This window comes from Triticum aestivum, chromosome 7A (assembly GCF_018294505.1).
Source record: "Triticum aestivum cultivar Chinese Spring chromosome 7A, IWGSC CS RefSeq v2.1, whole genome shotgun sequence".
In the NCBI taxonomy this organism is placed as follows: domain Eukaryota; kingdom Viridiplantae; phylum Streptophyta; class Magnoliopsida; order Poales; family Poaceae; genus Triticum; species Triticum aestivum.
Genome location: NC_057812.1, coordinates 577310512 through 577329556, shown reverse-complemented (window position 1 = coordinate 577329556; position 19045 = coordinate 577310512). Strand labels below are relative to the sequence as shown.

The window sequence follows — 19045 nt, the reverse complement described above, 5'->3', positions numbered from 1 at the left end:
CTTGATGTATATTTGAAGTGCTTTATACTTAGGGTGAACATGTAATAGAGTGAGTACTTTTCAGAAAAAGAACTCTCAGTCAACATTGGCACAGTCCGATTCGGAATCAAGATCTGTGCAAACCTTGTGCTGGTCCGGGCTAGACGGCACGGTCTGAGCTGCCGAAATGGTACGGTCTGAGCTGCCGGAATGGTACTGTCTGTCTCGAGACTCAATCCTACAGAAGTCAACTGTTGATTCGTGGTGTTTCAGTTGGAGCACATTTTTCGAAGCCAGACAACAAAGTACTCCCTCCGTTTTTATTTACTCTGCACATTAGAATTGACTGAAGTCAAACTTAGTAAAGTTTGATCAAGTTTATAGAAAACAATATGAACATTTATCATAACAAATCTATATGATGTGAAAATACATTCATTAATAAATCTAATGGTATTGATTTGTTATTCCATAGATTAAGATTTTTGTTTATAAACTTTGTCAAAAATTACAAAGCTTGACTTTGACTAAAGCTAATACACGGACTAAATAAAAACAAAGGGAGTACAGAAACAGGGTTGCATGATGATACCAGCTTCTAAGAACTCAACTGTTGATTCGTGGTGTTTCAGTTGGAGCACATTTTTCGAAGCCAGACAACAAAGTACAGAAACCGGGTTGCATGATGATACCAGCTTCCTCTATTTATCCGTGGTGATAAACTTATACAGTTGTGAAAAATGCTAAATACATCAATTCTCCTGGAAAAATATAATGCCTAGAACTTTTCTTGCAAACGGATTTGATGATTAGGGGTGGTATAAAAGGCCGTTTCATGACCAAACAAACCCTCTTCGGAAGAGGAATCTACCTCGAGGTAACAGCAGAACATAAAAACTCAAGGGATAAGTTTTCACAAGGAATGCTGGAAATTTGAACGGCCTTTCTAGCAACAGTTCGCTCATGTGCTGAGTCAGCAACCCAGATACACACAAAATAATCTTACAAGTAATATAACCGCTTATGTTACTGCTTTTGCCGTCTGCTCCTTTTCCTCGTGGGCATTTGGCTTTGCTCCAATAGTTTTTTCTCCTTGAAAGCCTTCACCATATTGTAAACCTGAAGTGAAAGCATCCATGTTACATACAGTTCTGAACAAACCTGGGAAATTTTGACATTCCAGATATTTGAACTGCAATTACCTTCCGAATTCCCGATGTCAAGCCCATGGAATCGATTGAACTTTCATCGACAAGTTTCAGTTTCGTGCTACCTTGTCCCTTGTTGCATACTTGACCCACATCACCTACAATAGAAGAATTAATTAGGTTGCAACATTAGAAGCCAACTGCTAGTGAGGGCAGCACATGACCCACCTTTGATCTTGAGAACCATCAGCTCCACATGCATCGTCAAGCGAATGTGGGAGAAAATGTGAACATGCTGACCAACATCCTCCCTGAGGACCAGATTGGATTCCTGTTCAACATCTATGTCAACCAACTGCTTCAAATACCTATCCATCTCTTTTCTCCTGTTGAGCGGGTCGGTCTTACGTTCGTCAACAAGAACCGATGGGAACTCCCAGAGCCCTGCAAGCAGGCCCTCTTCTGGCCTCTTTATCAAGAGAAAGGAATTACATTTGCCGGCTGCCGTCTCTTGCTCCAAGCCTTGTGCAATTTGAACAACACAAACAGCAGCGAAATCACGACGCGGTTTAGCTTTCGGAACCACCCGTGGGTAGTCTGTAACTCCGACCAACGGATTTTCATGGGAAAGCGCAAGCGCTTGGCAGTGGCCAGAGACAGGGCACTGGGAGCAATCAGGCTTAGTCTTGCTGCACAATGTTGCTCCTAGTTCCATCATTGCTTGGTTGAAGTCTCCTGGCCTTGATGGATCGACCAGTTGACCAGCGAGCTCCCTATGATCCAGAAATGTATCAATATGGAACCAAAACTGGATACAGCTTGCACTTAAGTTGGGTGGAGATTGGCAGCCACAAAACAAGCTTATAAATTGATACATCAGCAATTGGTAATGTCCATTGAGGGTATAGCACAGTACTGTGCCGATTAGCTGTTTGGTGCAGAACAAAAATGACAATAAATTACCACACTGATGCTATTTTACACTAAATGTTAAGCATTATTGCAAATATATGACAACATAAAAAAATTACTACGACGGTCAACTCTTTCATTGCTCTCCAAGGGATCAAAGAGGATCGTGCTACTTACCAGAATCTCTTTACTGTTGATGATTCTTTTGGGTTATCAGCAATAGCAAAAAGTCTGCTGATAACACGTACAACATTTCCATCCACAAGTGGGGTGACCTATAGTACAGAAATGAAGCAAAATCATTTGAATATGCAAAAAAGCACAAAGATGCTTATTTCAAGACAAGCTATATGGTTGCACAACCTCATTGAAGGCTATGGAGGCAATGGCGCCTGCTGTGTAATCCCCGATGCCGCGAACCTGACGAAGTGTTGATGCTGTGCTAGGGAATTCCCCCTTTTCCACAATCTGGTTTGCTCCCTATTTCCCCATAAATAGAAACACGTCATCCACTATGCTGCAACGTTCTATGACCAAGAAGCACTGAAGATTTTTTTGTTTTTGTTTTGAGGATTCCACTGAAGATAATTTATGAGATGAGGAGTCAATCAGAAGAAAAAGGCTCAATTACTGAATACCCATGTCACCTGAACTACCCAAAACGTTATCCAATGAGCTGACAACTTGGCACTGGCCACTGACCGTAATGCAACAAGACTCAAGAACCTCCCTCATTTGAGACTAGTCACAATGGGAGTAACTTAACTAGTAACATCACACATTTCAATACAAAATTGCTTATGTGGCAGCTAATTAATAAGGAGAGAGGGGTTTGTGGTAACTTTAGGTAGTTCCTGTAACATCACACATTTCAAGGCATAATGAGTCTATAGCCTAATAAATGAACTCTTTCATGATACCACTCATATGTTACTACTCACTAGTATGAAGGTAGTAACATATACTAGTAACATCGGCAAGTTACTCCCCACTGTGAGCAGTCTGAAGGGAAAACAAGAAACTGAATCAACTTCCAAGCTCTCTCAAGCAAAACGTCAAACAGGACATGGGCACTGCGAAGGTTGCAGAAACTACTGAACAGTGCTACAATGGGCACCCCTTTCCTAGGGTTCTACGCGTAACAGCTTATACAAATCTCACCTCCAGAAGAAAGCGTGCCCTCCGGTAGTACCCAAGACCGGCCCACATCTCATTCACCTCCTGCAACAAGGAAACCCCGAATCAACCATTCGATCTCCACCCGCAAAATATGCATCAAAGACTGAATCTTTCGTGCGCAGGGGGTGAGCGCGTTTCTCTCTTACCTCCTGAGTGGCGGCGGCGAGGGTCTCCACGGTGGGCCACCGCGCCATCCACCGGGAGTAGTAATCGATGACGACGGGCACCCTCGTCTGCTGCAGCATCACCTCCGACACCCACACCGCATACGCCCTCTTCTCCCTGCCCTCGCGCCCCGGCGCCGCGGAGAATCGCCACGGAAGGTCGCGCCGGTGCGCGTCGTACCACCGGAGCAACCCCGAGCGCAGCGCGGGCGCCGCCGAGGTGGGCCCCGCCAGGACACCCGACGGCGCCAGGTCCTCGATGTCCGCCGAGGGGGGCACGGCAGCGGGGGAGGCCCGCGGTTTTCTGGTGGGCCGCCGGCTGGTGGTCGCCTTGGGGCTCTTGGCCATGGGCGGAGCTCGATTTTGAAATGTCGAGGGCCTTGGCGCCAGTAGGGATTGGGAGAGGAGTCGGGAGCGAAGAAGAAGAGTCTTTTTATGTCAAGGCGTCCCCAAACGAAAATACAAAAGGAGAACCTGGGTACCCGCGCACTCTATATAAAAAAAAGAAATTAATAATTTTAAAAAAGGTTCAAAAAATTCCAAATCTTTTTTTATCAAACATGATCAAGTATTGTAGTCGTATAAAAAGATTCATCGGAGAATGACTTCCGTTGCATTCTGGGTTGAAGATTTAGCAAAAAACGCTATATATAAATACTATACACGCTATATTATCGTCATAAACTTCTCTTTTTTGCCCTGAAGTCAAAATGAATCATTTCTTGTTCAAACTTTTTATACGAGTAGAATACCTGATCATGTTTGATTCCAAAGAAGATTTATAATTTTTTGAACTTTTTTCTAATTACTAAAAAATTTGGCGCATATAGGGTGTGCCAGAACCCGAGAGCACCAAGTTCCCGTCCGTCCCACAAACGCTATCTTTCGGCGGACGCATCCGGTGCAATGGCCGGCCATCCAATCGTATGTTCAAAACGCTCACTCGCATTTAAAACGAAAATTGAATCAAACAGCTAAATTCATGCAAACCAAACGAATTTATTGTAGACCGAACCTAAAAATTTGATATATTTACATAAACCGTACATATTCATCCGTTCAATTAAAATTTTTAAAAAAATCTAAACTAAACTACATCAGGTCTCGGACGATGAACTCGTGCGCATGGCGGGGTTGGCTGGTGGCACCTCCGTCATTATCCGGTCCGTTGATGTCACCGCTCCAGTCGGAGTCGGAGTCGGAGTCGTAAGGGTCGCGGAAGGGCAGGTAAGGCCGCGGCAGCCCTGACCGGTCATCGCATGGTGCCTGGCGTAGGGCTGTGTCAGCCGTCGATGCAGCCACGGTCTGCCTGCCCCTAGCATTGCCATTGCCCTTGCCGGCCACGACGACGGCGATGCGCAGGGACTCGGGCACCCCCAACTTGAAGAGGGCGTCGGAGATGCGGCGTCGGCACCACACAGACATCTTCGCGGTGGTCCTAGATTAATCCTCAACCCATGCTAACCAAGCAGGGGCTGGCATCACACCAAGCAGACATCATCGGAGAAGCACCACACGACAACGAACAACTCGAAATCCATCACCACGGACGCCGCGAGCAGCCAAGACAACAACTTAATGAAGGGGATGGCGTCGTGACACCGCTACCGTCCGATCCAGATACTCAATTACAGCTACATGGTCGACTCGGTCCTTGTACTACTCCGCCTCCTCAGCCCTATATAAGGTGGGCCTAGGGCGCCCTTGAGCGGGCAGAAAGCATGTGGGTAGATACACATGTTGATATTCATAGATTCAAACACTTTTAAATCATCATACGAGACTTGATGAAAACACTCAGCAAGAGTAGGATATTACCTCTAAGACGGAGGACCCGAACCTAGGTAAATCACTCATGTGAATCCCGTAACTAGATCCTCCTCATGCGCCTTGCTTCACAAAATACCCTAAATCATGAGTATTGCCGTGAAATCCCCGTGGCATTTACTTATTAATTAAAAGTGTTTGGATATTTAAAAATACATTCATGCAACTAAGAAAATCATTCGCTGCATATAATGATAAAAGGATGTTCACATATTTAGAAATATTCATGTAATTTTAAATATTGTTCACGTCTTTCTAAAATGTTTGTGTACTTTAGAGAAGTGTTCAAACATTTTTTAAATTTCCATGAAATTAAAAAAAGCTTTCATGCATTTATTCATAATTATACAATTGCTCTAATATTTTAGAAAGAAGATCATGTACTTTTTAAAAAGTGTTCATGTGTTTTTTAGAATGTTCACATATTTTTTAAATAATATATGTGCAAACTTCAATATATGCAACTAGGTATTTTTTTAGGTCTCGTTATTTCCGAAAACAAATTAATTTTACATTTGTGTTTGCCCACGATCATTTTGTGATTTTTTAGATATACATTTTCAAGCACCGAAACTTACAAATATCTTTCTCGAGAGATAGAAATGAATTTTCGTGATGTCAGGGCAGTGCCGCTGTTAGAAAGCGAACATGACCATAGAAAAGAAGAAGAAAGATGATTGGTCAAGTTGATTGATTTCCAAGAACAAAAGAAGACGAAGCAGAATCACACATTCACACTTAAACTTGATTGTTTTTTCCTATTTGAACTAGGGCGCCTAATCTTGATTAATTTTTTGATGGGTGCTAACATTTTTTTTGTTTTGTTTCGAGAACTAATCATGTAAACATACATAGAACACTAAGAAAATACTAATTAAATTCTCCCCAAAAAAGTGGTAAAACCAATTCCAAGAGCAGAAACTTCACCATAAAGAAAGACTACACAGTCAATCTAATTCAAACTGACAATCTTATCATCCTTCGCAGGCACGTAGGTCGATCTGCTCTTGATGAACTCCAAGCAGTCTGCTATGGCCTCGTTGTAGAAGGAACTCTGATTCCTCTCTGCCGGCGCCGGACGGCGACGGCAGCTACCGCCAAGGGACGCCGCCGGCCTGCGCACTCTCGACGTCGAGCAGCCGATCTTGCCACGGGCGGAGCAGCATCTGAGCTCCTCCACGCTCCTGACGAGCAGGCCGACGATGCCGGACAGCCGCACGCGCAGCCGGAGCAGCAAGCCCAGCCGGACACCACCACCGCTGCGGCGCACACGCCGGCGACCTCGCCGCCGGGGCTTGCTGCAGTTCGTCTGTTGGATCAGCATTGATCGTCTCTTAACCACTGCTGGGACTGGCGCGAAGCTGTGTACAAATGGGGTATATGATGAGCTGACCGCATTGGTGTGCTTATATATACAGCGAGATGCCTTCACTGGTGTAAGTTATTGTTGGACTAGACTTAGGAGTGGGATGTGGCAGGCCAGGGGTGCACCGGGACGTACACCATGTAGACCCATGTTCGTAGTCACCGTTATTCAACATATTTCGGCAATGATCAGTCCTTACCCGCTTCCCTATGGGCAATTACTCTATTTATTTAATGATTAGAGACATGGATGAACTAGTTTAACGCACATGAGAAACTCTTGGATACCTTACCCAAGAGGTAAGACGGGGATGGGATAGAATAGCATTACCCGTATCCGTTACCCACTTTATCCGTAAAGGCTTTATATGTGAGCTCTAATTCAGCAAGCCCCAGGTATTTTCCACTCATTTCCAGCCAAATTTCTACCCATCCCGACCATTTGGCCCCAAAAGGACAAAGAAAACCTTAGCCTAGCCACAAAATATGCCCAAAATGCGTTACATGTTGTTTATTGTACTAAAACAATGTTTTTTCTGCTGAAGGATGAAAAACCCGACATGGACATGGATGGTAAAGTTTTTATCACCGCGGACCAGGATGAAGACGGGGATGTGCATGAGGAGCCTATGACGAGGACAGGGATGGAAGTCCAATACCCGTCTAGGTGATCCCCATTGTCGGAAATGTGTGGGCTGTACTATACACTTGGTAGACTATTTGATTATACTCATGAGGTTTGTAGGAAAATGCGCACCACTTGTAAAATGCCACTACTTCCATAGGCTATGTTGTCAATCTGAGGCTGGAGGCTGAGGCTGACTAGTGAGATGTGAGATTCTTGCAAATACAATGGAACAAGATCTTCATCAAATAACTACAAACGTCAATTAGCTATTACCAGATCTACTAGACTTTTTGTGTCCTTACACTAGAGCATTTGACATGACATACCACCAAATATTCCAGATCTAACCACATTCCTTCCTCAGCCTACATAATTAACCGGGAACTTGTAGATAGTATAGCAGGGACGGAATCTAGCATAGCACCAACCCTATACTCAGACAAGAACAAGAGAGTAAACTGATCGTTGGCATCTCTCGTGTGCGCACTGTTGCAAGTTTGCTCGTGTGAACAAGTGCACAGTTTGCTCTGCAAACTCCCAGTCGGCTAAATTTCGTGTTTTGACCCTTTTCTGAAACTTATTCAAGATTTGATCCTAGTTTGAAAAAAATTCGAAATCTGACCCTTTTGCTAACGCCAGGGACCATGGCAGTAGGGTATAACAGCCCACCATCAATGTCCCTGGCGGTAGGGTTGCAAGCCCCACCGCCAAAAACCTTCTAAGTATTGAACATAATGTGTGCTCGTGCCTACCGTCAAGGTGCTTGGCGATAGGGTTGTGCAGACTACCGCCAGCCCAGTTGGCGGTAGCGATGTTTCCTACCGCCAAAGTCCCTGGTGGTAGGCTGTTAGACCCTACCGCCATAGACTCTGACGATAGCAAAAGGGTTAGAACTTAAAAAAAATTCAAATTATGATCAAATTTTGAATAGGTTTTAAAAAAGGGTCAAAACACAAAAATTTGCCCTCCCACTCACCCAGAGGACCAGAGGCCCGGAACCGGGACAAACGCGGAGTTTAGCGAGGGCCCGTGAGATGTTTCCGTGCTGGGTGAACCCGGCGGCAGCGCAGCGACACCGATGGCGAAAGGCTCGTCCTCTGCCGCCGCAGCCCGTTCGCTCCCAATGCTCGGAGTCGAGCGTGCGCTGCGGCGGCCGAAAGATCGTGGCGCGCCGACGGACCGCACTTCGCCGAGTCTCACGTGGTGCCGATGTGACTGAGGACGTGTGTTTTTCCGTGACCGGCCGGGGCACCTGCGCTTGTCTCCGGTGTCTCTCATTGGACGTCAGATCGACGTGGAATCGGAGGAGGTGGAATTCGGTGATTGGGCGTCGCCGTCGTGTCGTGCGCCCTTGCGGCGGCTGGCCTACCGGCCGGTCGAGGGGCCGCGGCTCGTTCTCGTTGGCTTCTGAAGTCACGGGAGCAGCTTGTCACGAGTAATGATGGCCGCAAACTCGACCAGCTACACACCTCGTCCGGCCAACTTGTATGACGGCTTTCATTCACTTTCAGCTCTCCGGCCGGGCGGTAGGCAGAGATCGACGTCGTTGACGCATCGACGTGAAAAAGGCCAGCATGAACTCAGGTTCTTGAAACCATGCGGTTTTCCCACGTTGTTTGGCGAGAATCGCGCATGGTGCGCTGCACCAAGCCAATTCCTCTGTGCTTCACGTTGTTATCGTCGCTCATATCTGGTCGTGTCCAGAGGGTGCTCCGGGCACGCTCACCGGAGCCCCTGCATCTTCAAAGCAGACCCGTAAACCGTCTGCATCTTTTCAGTTCGTAAAAGTTATCTAATGTGGTCCTGTATCGATCCACGACACGGTCCGGACACATTTTCGCCTACAAATTAGAAACAAAGTGGGGAAGGTTTATGGGAGTCCGGACAACATACACATAGGACTCTGACATCCCGCCCAACCAATCCCCCTCCCAATCCTCTTTTCTTTCACTCCGTTCTTTCTTTCCTTGCTTTGCATCTACACCCTACACCTCCGGCGTCATTGTTGTACGTCTCCGGCCGCCACAGAGGCATTGCCGGATGTCCGAAACCAGCACCGACGCGCCCGCTCGCCATTACAACGGAGTTGTCCATCATAGAGCCGTTTGTACTCAGGTACACTCCGTCCCCTTGTCCACGAACTCCATGGCCGACACCACGGCCAGAAGGTGTTTGGTCAAATGTCGTTGAACTTATTTTTAAATGTTATGTCGTTTTTTCGAGTACGAAAGATGGTGAGCTACTCGGCCATGGAGGATGAGTTGTTGTGCAATGTGTGATTGGCCGTATCCGCGGATTTCGTAGGCAGGAGCAAAGGGGAGGCCTTCTGGCAGCAACTGCATGAAACGTTTCAGACACGAAAGCACGCTGCGCTCTATGACATGTACATCATTCAACATTGTAACGGGAGGTCATTGTCGTACCATTGGCACACTATCCAGACCAGCGTCACCAAGTTTTGCGACGTGATTCGTCAGCTCAAGGCAAGGTGACCATTGCATGCAGCAGATCGTAAGTTTTGCTTCCTCTTGCTCAACTTGTTGATTAATTCATTCACTCAATGTTGTTCTACGCATTATATGTAGCCGGCACGCGTTGCCGTTGTGTACCACATGGCAGATGGGCGACCATTTACGTACACACATTCTTGGATAAAGCTGAAGAAGGAGTTTGTGTGGAAGGACATGATCCGCTGATGAAAAACTTGTTGGACATTCAGAATTTAGTCGAATTTGAGCCATTGTTGTACTAGATTTAATTTGCATGCCATGTATGAATAATTTGTACTATTTTCTATCCGAACTTTGATGAATATACCCGCTGGTTTGCATGAAATTCGTTCGATTTGCTTAAATGCAGGTTGAAATATACATGGCTATGATTGAATGACGTCCTCTTATATCCGTGTTCGTGGGCTGTATATAAAAAGATGCGGAAGAAAATTTACGGGATGTCGTTGAAGATGCCTTTACGTTCATGGCACACACAAAAAAGATGACATGTTTACCGTCAAAACATTGCCGGCCTGCTGCTCGTACTGACTTCGCACAAAGTCAGGGTGGTAGGAATCACTTCTGACAAAATGGAATGGACGACGTGATCCTAAGGCAATTGTCCAAGCTCTAGCTCTCAGAGCAGGCCTGCAAGCAGTACGAATATGTCGTCATATTTTCATCTTATGGTCGTCGCATGCGCGAGCAACGAGTAGTGAACATGTCATGCCAATAATAGGATGCTATGAAAGTAAGAAACACCATGGTTGGCACCCCTAGGTAGGTTGGGTATCCTCTAGGCAAAATGACAATCCAGTCTCCGCCTCTACTAATTGTTTAGGTAACAATCATGCGAAAGTAGCAAATTTTCCATTAGTAAAAAACCAAACATAGCACAGCCAAAAAAAACAAAAAACATAGCAAACGAACTGTGGTAAACCTACGTTTTGTTTTTACGGTAAGGTACGTACTACACCTACGAGGGTCGCCAAGTTTTCCTAGGGAACGAAACATCCACATCTCATAGACCGATAGAGGAAGGAATTCTTCTTTTACGGGGAGATAAAAGATGGACGACGATAACTGTCACATGTGCAGGCGTTAAGAAGTCCACCCACACATTTTGTGTGGTTTTTAAGAGAATCAGCCCATACGCTAAGTGTGGGCAAAACAACTAGCGTCCACACGCCTGCTTTTACGGGAAGATAGAAGATTTCACATCTTTTAGAGAGGAGACATGTAAGAGTGTCTTATATCTGATACCCCCTCCGTAAATTTTTATAAGATCTTTTAGATTATAAAAAATTACAGAGAGAGTAATTATTAAGAAAAATAATAGGCAGTATAATGAAGAGACAACAGTGACACAAAGCGACGAGTAAAAAAATAAATCTACATTGGAAAGTGGAAATCATATTGCCGTCTTCTTTTGATTGCAGGTCATCCATCGGACCCTGCAAATAACGCTGAACTGGCAGTAAAAGAAAGCGAGACATACAAAAGCCTTTGTTGTATCATGTTTTGAAAACCGCAATAGCCACTCATCACTAGAAACAAGATCAATAATCGGTGAAGGAATCGTTAGAAACATACTGCAGGCTTACTATCTTTCAAGGGTTTGTCTACGTCTCGGTCAACTAAGATGAAGTCTCAGTCAGCTGACGTCACCTTTTTCTTTTGCTTTATTATCCAGCCCATACCATGTCGCAGCTGGTTCTTTTTTGGGCTGCCCTGTTTGTCTTTGCTTTGTGTGTTTTTGAGCTGCGTTGGGCCAGAGATTGGGCAGTATTTTTGTTCCGTGTTGCTGCTCCATTGACTATGTGTGGTGCACCGGCCAGATGTATTAGTTGGTTGTTCGTGCAAAAAAATTAACATGCGGTCAACTATCAATTTTATCCGGTTTTACTTTTCAGTTTTCTCCTTTCATTCATATTTACATTATTTTTGTTTCTAGAAAATGTAAGCATTAGTCGTGATATTTTTAAAAAATATGTGTTCATGCAATTTCACAAATATTTATCATGTATTTTTTTAAATAGAGTGCCATTAGAAAATGTATAGTATTATTTGAAAAAAATCATCATGAAATTAGAAAAAATGTTAAGCATTATTTAATGATGGTTTTACCTTGCCATTTTTCTTAGATTGGGTCTCATCTACAATATTATTTGAAAAATTCATCATGAAATTAGAAAAATATTTAGCATTATTTAATGATAGCTTTACCTTGCATTTTTTTTCCTTTGATTGGGTCTCATCTATTTGTAATTTTGCTATCATCCACAAATAGACAAAATAAGAGAGCCAATCATATTCAGTTACACATGCGATGTAGAGGTGCAACTGGCGTTTAAAAAAATATCAAAACACCTCTTTTCAGATAAATAGAAAAATAAAAATAAAAAGATATTAAATATGAAAACAAAGTAAATAATGGGGTGTGGATACGGTCCAGTCGATTGAGATTTAAATAAGTCTTAATCAGCAGGCACCAAGGCAACATGCAGGTGTAGTCCGAGATGACACTTGCAATTGTAGGCCTAGTGGCAGGCATGCAAATATCCCTCTCCCGACAATACACCACAGAGTTGCATTTAGTAGCAAAACTAGTGTCAGAAATGCAAATGCCCCCTCCCGACAAGACATCACGGAGTTGCCGTCGCATTGAAGACATGCTGAAGATATGCAGTTGCAGCCAGGGGGCAACACTTGCAGTTGCATCCCTAGTGGCAGATATGCAACTGCTCCAACCCCGACAAAACACCATAGAGTTGCAGTCGCATTAAAGCCATGCACTTGCAGCCTGGGTGACGTTTGCAGCTACAGACCTAGTGGGAGACATGCAACTTTCTCTTGGAGAAAAACAGTATATCCTTGCAGTCGGAGCGACAGTGTACTTGTGTGCCTAGTGGTAGACATACAGCTTCCCTCCCTCGACAAAACACCACAAAGTTATAGTTCACGTTGAAGAAAATGCAATTGCAGTCGGGTGCAACACTTGCAGTTGCATACCTAGTGATAGAGAGCAATTGTCTCTCCGACAAACACCAAAGAGTTATCGGGTGCGTCATTGGCAGTTGTGTGCCTAGTGGCATGCTTTCAACTGCCTACACCCCCGACAAAACCCCACGGATTTGCAATCGCGTTGAAGACATGCGGTTGCGGTTGAGTGCGACACTTGCAGTTGCATTCCTAGTGTCGGACATCCCGCCCCCTCTCCCGTCACCTCTCCGACAAAACAAAGGTCCAGTTGCAACCATGTTGGGGGACATGCAGTTGGGGTCGGGTGCGGCGCTTGTAGTTGCGGGGATGTTGTCGGGCATGCAACTAGCCCACTCCCTCTACCGGCGCCCCTCCGACAGAACAAAAAAGTCCAGTTGTGGTCGGACTCGAACACATGCAGTTGTGGTCGGTTGCGACACTTGCAGTTGCATTCGTAGTGTCGAACATGCAACTGTCCCGCTCCCTCTCCCGCCGCCCCCTCCGACAAAACAAAGGTCCAGTTGCAACCATGTTAGGGGACACGCAGTTGCGGTCGGGTGCGGCGTTTGCAGTTGCGGGGTTGTTGTCGAGCCTGCAACTGGCCCGCCCCTCTCCCGGCGTCCCCTCCACAGAACAAAAAAGTCCAGTTGCAGTCGGGTTAAAAAGACATGCAGTTGCGATTGAATGCGACACTTGCAGTTGTGAGGTTGTTGTCGGGCTTGCAACTGACCCGCCCCCCTCTCCCGACGCCCTCTTCGACAAAACAAAAGTCGAGTTGCAACCATGTTGGGGGACATGCAGTTGCGGTCGGGTGCAGCAATTGCCGTTGCGGGGTTGTTGTCAGGCTTGCAACTAACCGACCCCCTCTCCCGGCGCCCCCTCCGACAAACAAAAATCCAGTTTGCAACCATGTTGGGGGACATGCAGTTGCGGGGCTGTTGTCGAGCTTGCAACTGGTCCGCCCCCTCTCCTGACGCCCCCTCAGACAAAACAAAAGTAGAGTTGCAACCATGTTGGGGGACATGCAGTTGCGGTTAGGTGCGACACTTGCAGTTGTGAGGCTGTTGTCGGCTTGCAACTGGCCCGCCCCCTCTCCGGGCGCCCCCTCCGACAAAACAAAAGTCGAGTTGCAACCATGTTGGGGGACATGCAGTTGCAGGGCTGTTGTCCGGCTTGCAACTGGCCCGCCCCCTCTCCCGGCGCCCCCTCCGACAGAACAAAAAAGTCCAGTTGCGGCCGTGTTAGAAGACATGCAACAGCCGGGTGTAAGAAAAAATATATGCTAATATTCTTTTACGCATAAGCAAGGAAATAAATGAAAATGCTGGTAACAAAAGTCATGGTTTAAAAACCCGCTAACAACCAACATACCCACTAACATTTATGTCTACATGGTTCAAAAATCCCCACTCGTCGAAGAAAAAACATTTCCTACATTATACAAGCATAAATAAACAAAATGCATACATAAATAAATCCACAAATATAGATCTGGCATAAAAGAGGGGAAAACAGAAGAAAAAAATGCAACTGAAGAACCCCAAGGGGCAAAGACCCCTCCCCTGAGACGAGTACTCCGCGGTAGATATGGTGTGTACACGGCAATTGAAAAGTCCAACAACAACAATGAAAAACGCCTCTCACAACCAGCACATCGCGCATCAATACCAAACACGAGAAAGAAAAGAAGCGGGTGCTAAAGAGGTCGGGGTAACACTAGACAAGCAGTGTGGCGTGAATCTTACGGAAATAGTGATCTAACGACTGTATATGTGTACCGGGACTTCGGTTAAACTCAATCGACTGGATTTTAGCAATCCATCTAATAAAATTTCAACTATTGCAGCCAACATTTACTTACAAAGTATCTGATGAATGTGCAACTGAAAATGATTAACAAAAAAATTGGTGGGCAATTTTGTTGCTAAAATAGGGCAGCTAGAAAGTTGGAAAATATGCTAAAATCAAATAAAATAAAACACAACATTAATAAGCAAGGACAAAATAAAAAAATGAAAAATTAAATTAAATAAACAAGAATAAGAAGGAAACAAAAAATATGAAACGGGATAAGCAAATAATAAATAAAAGAAAAAGGTAAAGGAAAAAGAAAAAGGAAAAAGAAAAAATATTTTGGGAAAAAGAGAAGGCACCGTGACTTCCTTTCCTACAGGCAAAACTCACTTGTGTAGGGCGAGAAAAAAGAAACAAAACAAAGTACTTTTTTGTAGGCTGACAAAAATAATTAAAAAAACACTCTCGGGAAAGTTGGGCTGCACAGCAAAGGAACAAGGCCCAGAAGAAAAATAAAAGAAGGGCTCTCTCATCTCCACCGCCCGTGCAGTGACAAAGAAAAGAGCTCGTACGAGCCAACATACACGTACACGTACACCAGCCTGTGCCATCGACTGAGACTTCGCTAAATCTCGGTCGACTGAGATTTAGCGTAGCCGATCTTTCAATACTAACTGAAGAAATCGGGTCATACCACAGAACAAATCGAAAAACAAGGTCGAAGTCACCGCATCAAAAGGCAGCCAATTAATTATATCGGGTCATATCACAGAACAAATCAAAAAACGAGGTCAAAGTCACTGCATCAAAAGGCGATGCAGCCAATTGCTTCTCTTAATTGACACTCCAACCACCAAGATCAAAAGAGAGCCAACAAGGATACCCCTTCTTCCAGTACCCCCCCCCCTCGAGCGGGGCGACCGGGGCGGCCCTCCCTCCCCTCGCCACCCAGCCCCCACCTCCTACTCCTTCTCCCGCCGCTGCCGCCGCCGTGCGTTGTTCGGGCGGTGCCGTGGCGAGGCCGGCGGTGGCGGCCCTCTTCTTCTTCCCCTAGCGGTTCATCGGCTCGGGCGATGGTCTCCGGCGACGGTGCGCCTCGGCGGGCGGTGCCCCAGTGTAGATTGGGCGCAGGCATGGCGGCGGCTGGCGATAGGGGTTGGCCGACGGAGCCCTGCAGGCCCAGATCTGGGCTCTTTTGGGCTTGATCTGGTCAAGGCGGGTTGGTCTGGTCTCCGGCGGGTCGTCTCCGGCTAGGCTGGCGAGATGCGGACGTTGGGTCGGCGGCTACTGTGCTGCGTCGGCAGGAGCTTAGCGGGCCCGATCTGGGTCCGGCTGGGCAGGGGGTCCGGCATGCTCCTGCTCCTGCGTTCGGTCTGCTACTGCTTGTGCCAGTGGAGGTTGTCCCCTCCCACGTGGTTGCGGTCCTACCGGTCCCTATCGTCGGTGGCCTCGTTTGGTTCGGCCGACCTCGTAGCGTCTGCAGTGGAGAGATGACGGTGGTGTCCTCGTGACTGTGGTGGCGCATGTTGGTGGGCGGTTGGAATGGTGGACCCGCCGGTTGGTCTTGGGTTGTGGGTATGATGGGTAGGGCGAAATCCCTCTCGGGTCTGCCCGGCACCGACACGGTGACGTCTGCGGGTGCCATCAACCTTTTTGAAGGGCGTCGGGTGTACCTCTCCTCTGCTTCCCTTTGTTTATCAGGAGAAATCGTAGGATTCGTTCGGTCAGCAGCGTCGTTGTCGTCGCAGTCCTTCTTGAAGGTGTTACTTGATACGTGACGACTCAGTGGCATTGGAGCGTGGTGGATGTATCCGGTGGGCGCAACGGTTGCAGGATACTACAACTTTCGTTGATCCGGTGTTGCTGGCATTTCTTTCTCTTGTTTTTCTTTTGGACGTGATTGTGTTGTTTGCCCTAGCGTTGGACTTCTTGTTGTATCGGGCGGTTGCTATATTAACATAGCAGGGCGAAAGCCTATTTCGTCAAAGAGAGCCAACACATCTAGCAACACCTACCCTCATACTCTCATTATCGGCGACAATCAAACATTGTCGAGGTTGGAAGAGGCTGGAGAAACCTTATTCCAGCACATCATATTGATTGTGTGTCATGTTCTTATCATTGTTCATATCTGGTCATGTCTAGAGGATTCTCCCAGAGTGATCACTAGCGCCCTTGCGAAGGCTTTCAACGATGCAAGGTATCGAGACAGACTGGCTTATGTGTCACTGACACAACAAAAAATGGGCATATTCAATGGAGTCTATCAAATGGACGGCCCCAAATATTCGTTGACACGTTCAAATGTGTCCACGGACATCAGATCGAACGGAGGCCATCCAACACTATCCCCCATTCCCATCTTTCAAATATTTCAAACACGCCATTCATATGAAAATTTACTGAGTTTGACAAATTTCATGCAAACTAAACAAAGTTTAACAAGTTCAATATATATGACATGCAAACTACCCCAAATTAAACTAAACTAAACTAATTCAGAACTAATGAGTGGCAGTGACCTCATAGGCATCACTTTTGAGGCCACTCAGACCGTAGTTTTTTGTCGTCGTTGTCGTCACTAAGGAAGTCGGGCCAGCCACGGTCGCAGCACAATCATGCTTCAACAGGTGTGCATCCGCCTCCACCTTGCGCTGCCCCTTCCCCTCCTTCTCACGGAGCCCTCACTTTGACTAGAGAATGCTGAGGTGGAGGAGGTCCTGGCTGGTTTGATGGCGGCAGCGGGCAGCGTTCTCCTTGGTGGTCTTAGACTGGTCCAAGGCTCACACCATCGTGAGCTCCTCGTTGGCGAGGACCTAGTCTGTCGCCATCTACGTCTTGGCGAAGGAGATCGAGCGCTGCTCCGCCTCAATGAGGGCCTTCGAGCCCCCAGAGAAGGTGGAGGACGCGCTACACGACCCGCCGCCTTTGAAGTAGTATTCGAGGCATGTGCATGACTAGGATGACGAGGAGTATAACTCCTCCTTGACGGTGGTTGGGTGCCACTGGATGCATGGCTAGCGACGCGACGAGGATGGCGGCTCCTCCATGACGCATCATTCGATGTAGACATCGAGGTTTTGCGGCGGGGACGATGGCTCCTCCTTCACGCGGTGTTCGATTTGGACGCGACGGTTCCGTGTCTGGGACAATGACATCTTATAGATGTCCCTTCCTTCCTTCGTGTCTAAGCGCTGGTAGAGGTTCTCATATGCCTGACCCATTTCTTCACTCGCAGCTTGCTTCACGGCCTTCTTTGCCACATTGTACTTCTCTATGTTGTCTGCACTCCTATCCAGGTGTAGGCATCTGAAACAGATTTTCTTCTCCTTAACAGTCTTTTGGACATCATTGTTCCACCACCAGGTATCTTTAGCTTTGCATCTACTTCGTCTGGTCACCCCAAACTCCTCTGAAGCCACCTTACGAATGCAATTCGCCATCTTCATCCACATATTGTTTGCATCACCTTCTTCCTCCCAAGGGTACTCCTTAATAATCCTCTCCTTAAAAGCTTGAGTTGCTTCCCCCTTGAGATTCCACCACTTTGTTATAGCGACTTTGGCGTGCTTATCCCGCTGGACACGAATCCGGAAGTGAAAGTTAGCCACCAAAAGCTTATGTTAAGGGATATCACTCGCTTTAGGTATCAATTTACAATCTAGGAAATCATGCATGTCTTCTCTCCTTGGGAGGATGAAATTAAGTTGACTAGTGAAACTAAAAGATACTAGATGGGATTCTCTCTTTTTAAAGAGAGTGTTAGTTACCATAATGTCGTAGGCTAGAGTAAATCTTAAGACATCTCCTTGATTCCTGATGTCATAGCCAAAGCCCTCATGCACCCCTTCAAAACATATGTTAGATGTACCCACATGGACATTGAGGTCCCCCACCACATACTTCTTGCTAATAGGTACACTACTAACCATGTTCTCGTGGCCTTCCCAAAACTCCCTTTTGGTGCTCTCATTGTGGCCTACTTGCGAGGCATACATGCTGATAACATTGAGAACTAAGTCCCCAACTATCAGCTTGACAAGGATAATCTGTTCTCCTTGCCTCTTGACGTCCACCACTCCATACTTGAGGCTCTTGTTGATCAAGATTCCTACTCCATTTCTGTTTGTAGTTGTTCCCGTGTATCACATCTTAAAGTCGGTATCCTCCATCAGTCCACCTACTTTGACTTCTGTCCCCTCTATTTGGTTTCTTGGGTGCATATGATATCAACACCTCTTCCCGTTGTTGTATCAACTAGCTCTCCTAATTTACATGTCAGGGACCCTACATTCCAACTACCTAAGCGAACCCCAATAGGCTCGGCTAGCTTCCTCACCTTTCACATTCGTTGAGTCAATTACTCAATTGTTACTACACCTGGGCGTCCATGTAGCGCACCACTAAAGATATGGCGACATGATCCTTGCTCACTTATCGCAGTATCTAGATCAAGATATGACGCTCCACCAAGGAGGTGACGACCCGACCGTTGCCCATTTAACACCACACCTGGGTTCCGATATGGCGTGACGCTCAGATGGTTACGCTCCAACAATGGCCTTCTAGGTTTCA

General features: G+C 46.4%; 2 protein-coding genes across 2 annotated transcripts; both read right to left on the bottom strand.

Annotated features, from left to right (window-relative positions):
• Positions 1-802: 802 nt before the first annotated feature.
• On the bottom strand, positions 803-3825 carry LOC123148385 (adenine DNA glycosylase). Its single transcript, XM_044567780.1, has 7 exons — positions 3365-3825; positions 3201-3260; positions 2403-2519; positions 2217-2314; positions 1356-1900; positions 1182-1285; positions 803-1098 (listed from the first exon to the last, which is right to left on the bottom strand). Exons 1-7 carry the CDS (start codon positions 3728-3730, stop codon positions 1006-1008), a joined length of 1383 nt encoding a protein of 460 aa, XP_044423715.1. The 5' UTR covers positions 3731-3825; the 3' UTR covers positions 803-1005.
• Positions 3826-5946: 2121 nt separating this feature from the next.
• On the bottom strand, positions 5947-6569 carry LOC123155002 (uncharacterized). The gene has a single exon (XM_044573586.1). The coding sequence runs from the start codon at positions 6531-6533 to the stop codon at positions 6162-6164; it is 372 nt and encodes a 123-aa protein (XP_044429521.1). The 5' UTR covers positions 6534-6569; the 3' UTR covers positions 5947-6161.
• Between the last annotated feature and the right edge of the window lie 12476 nt (positions 6570-19045).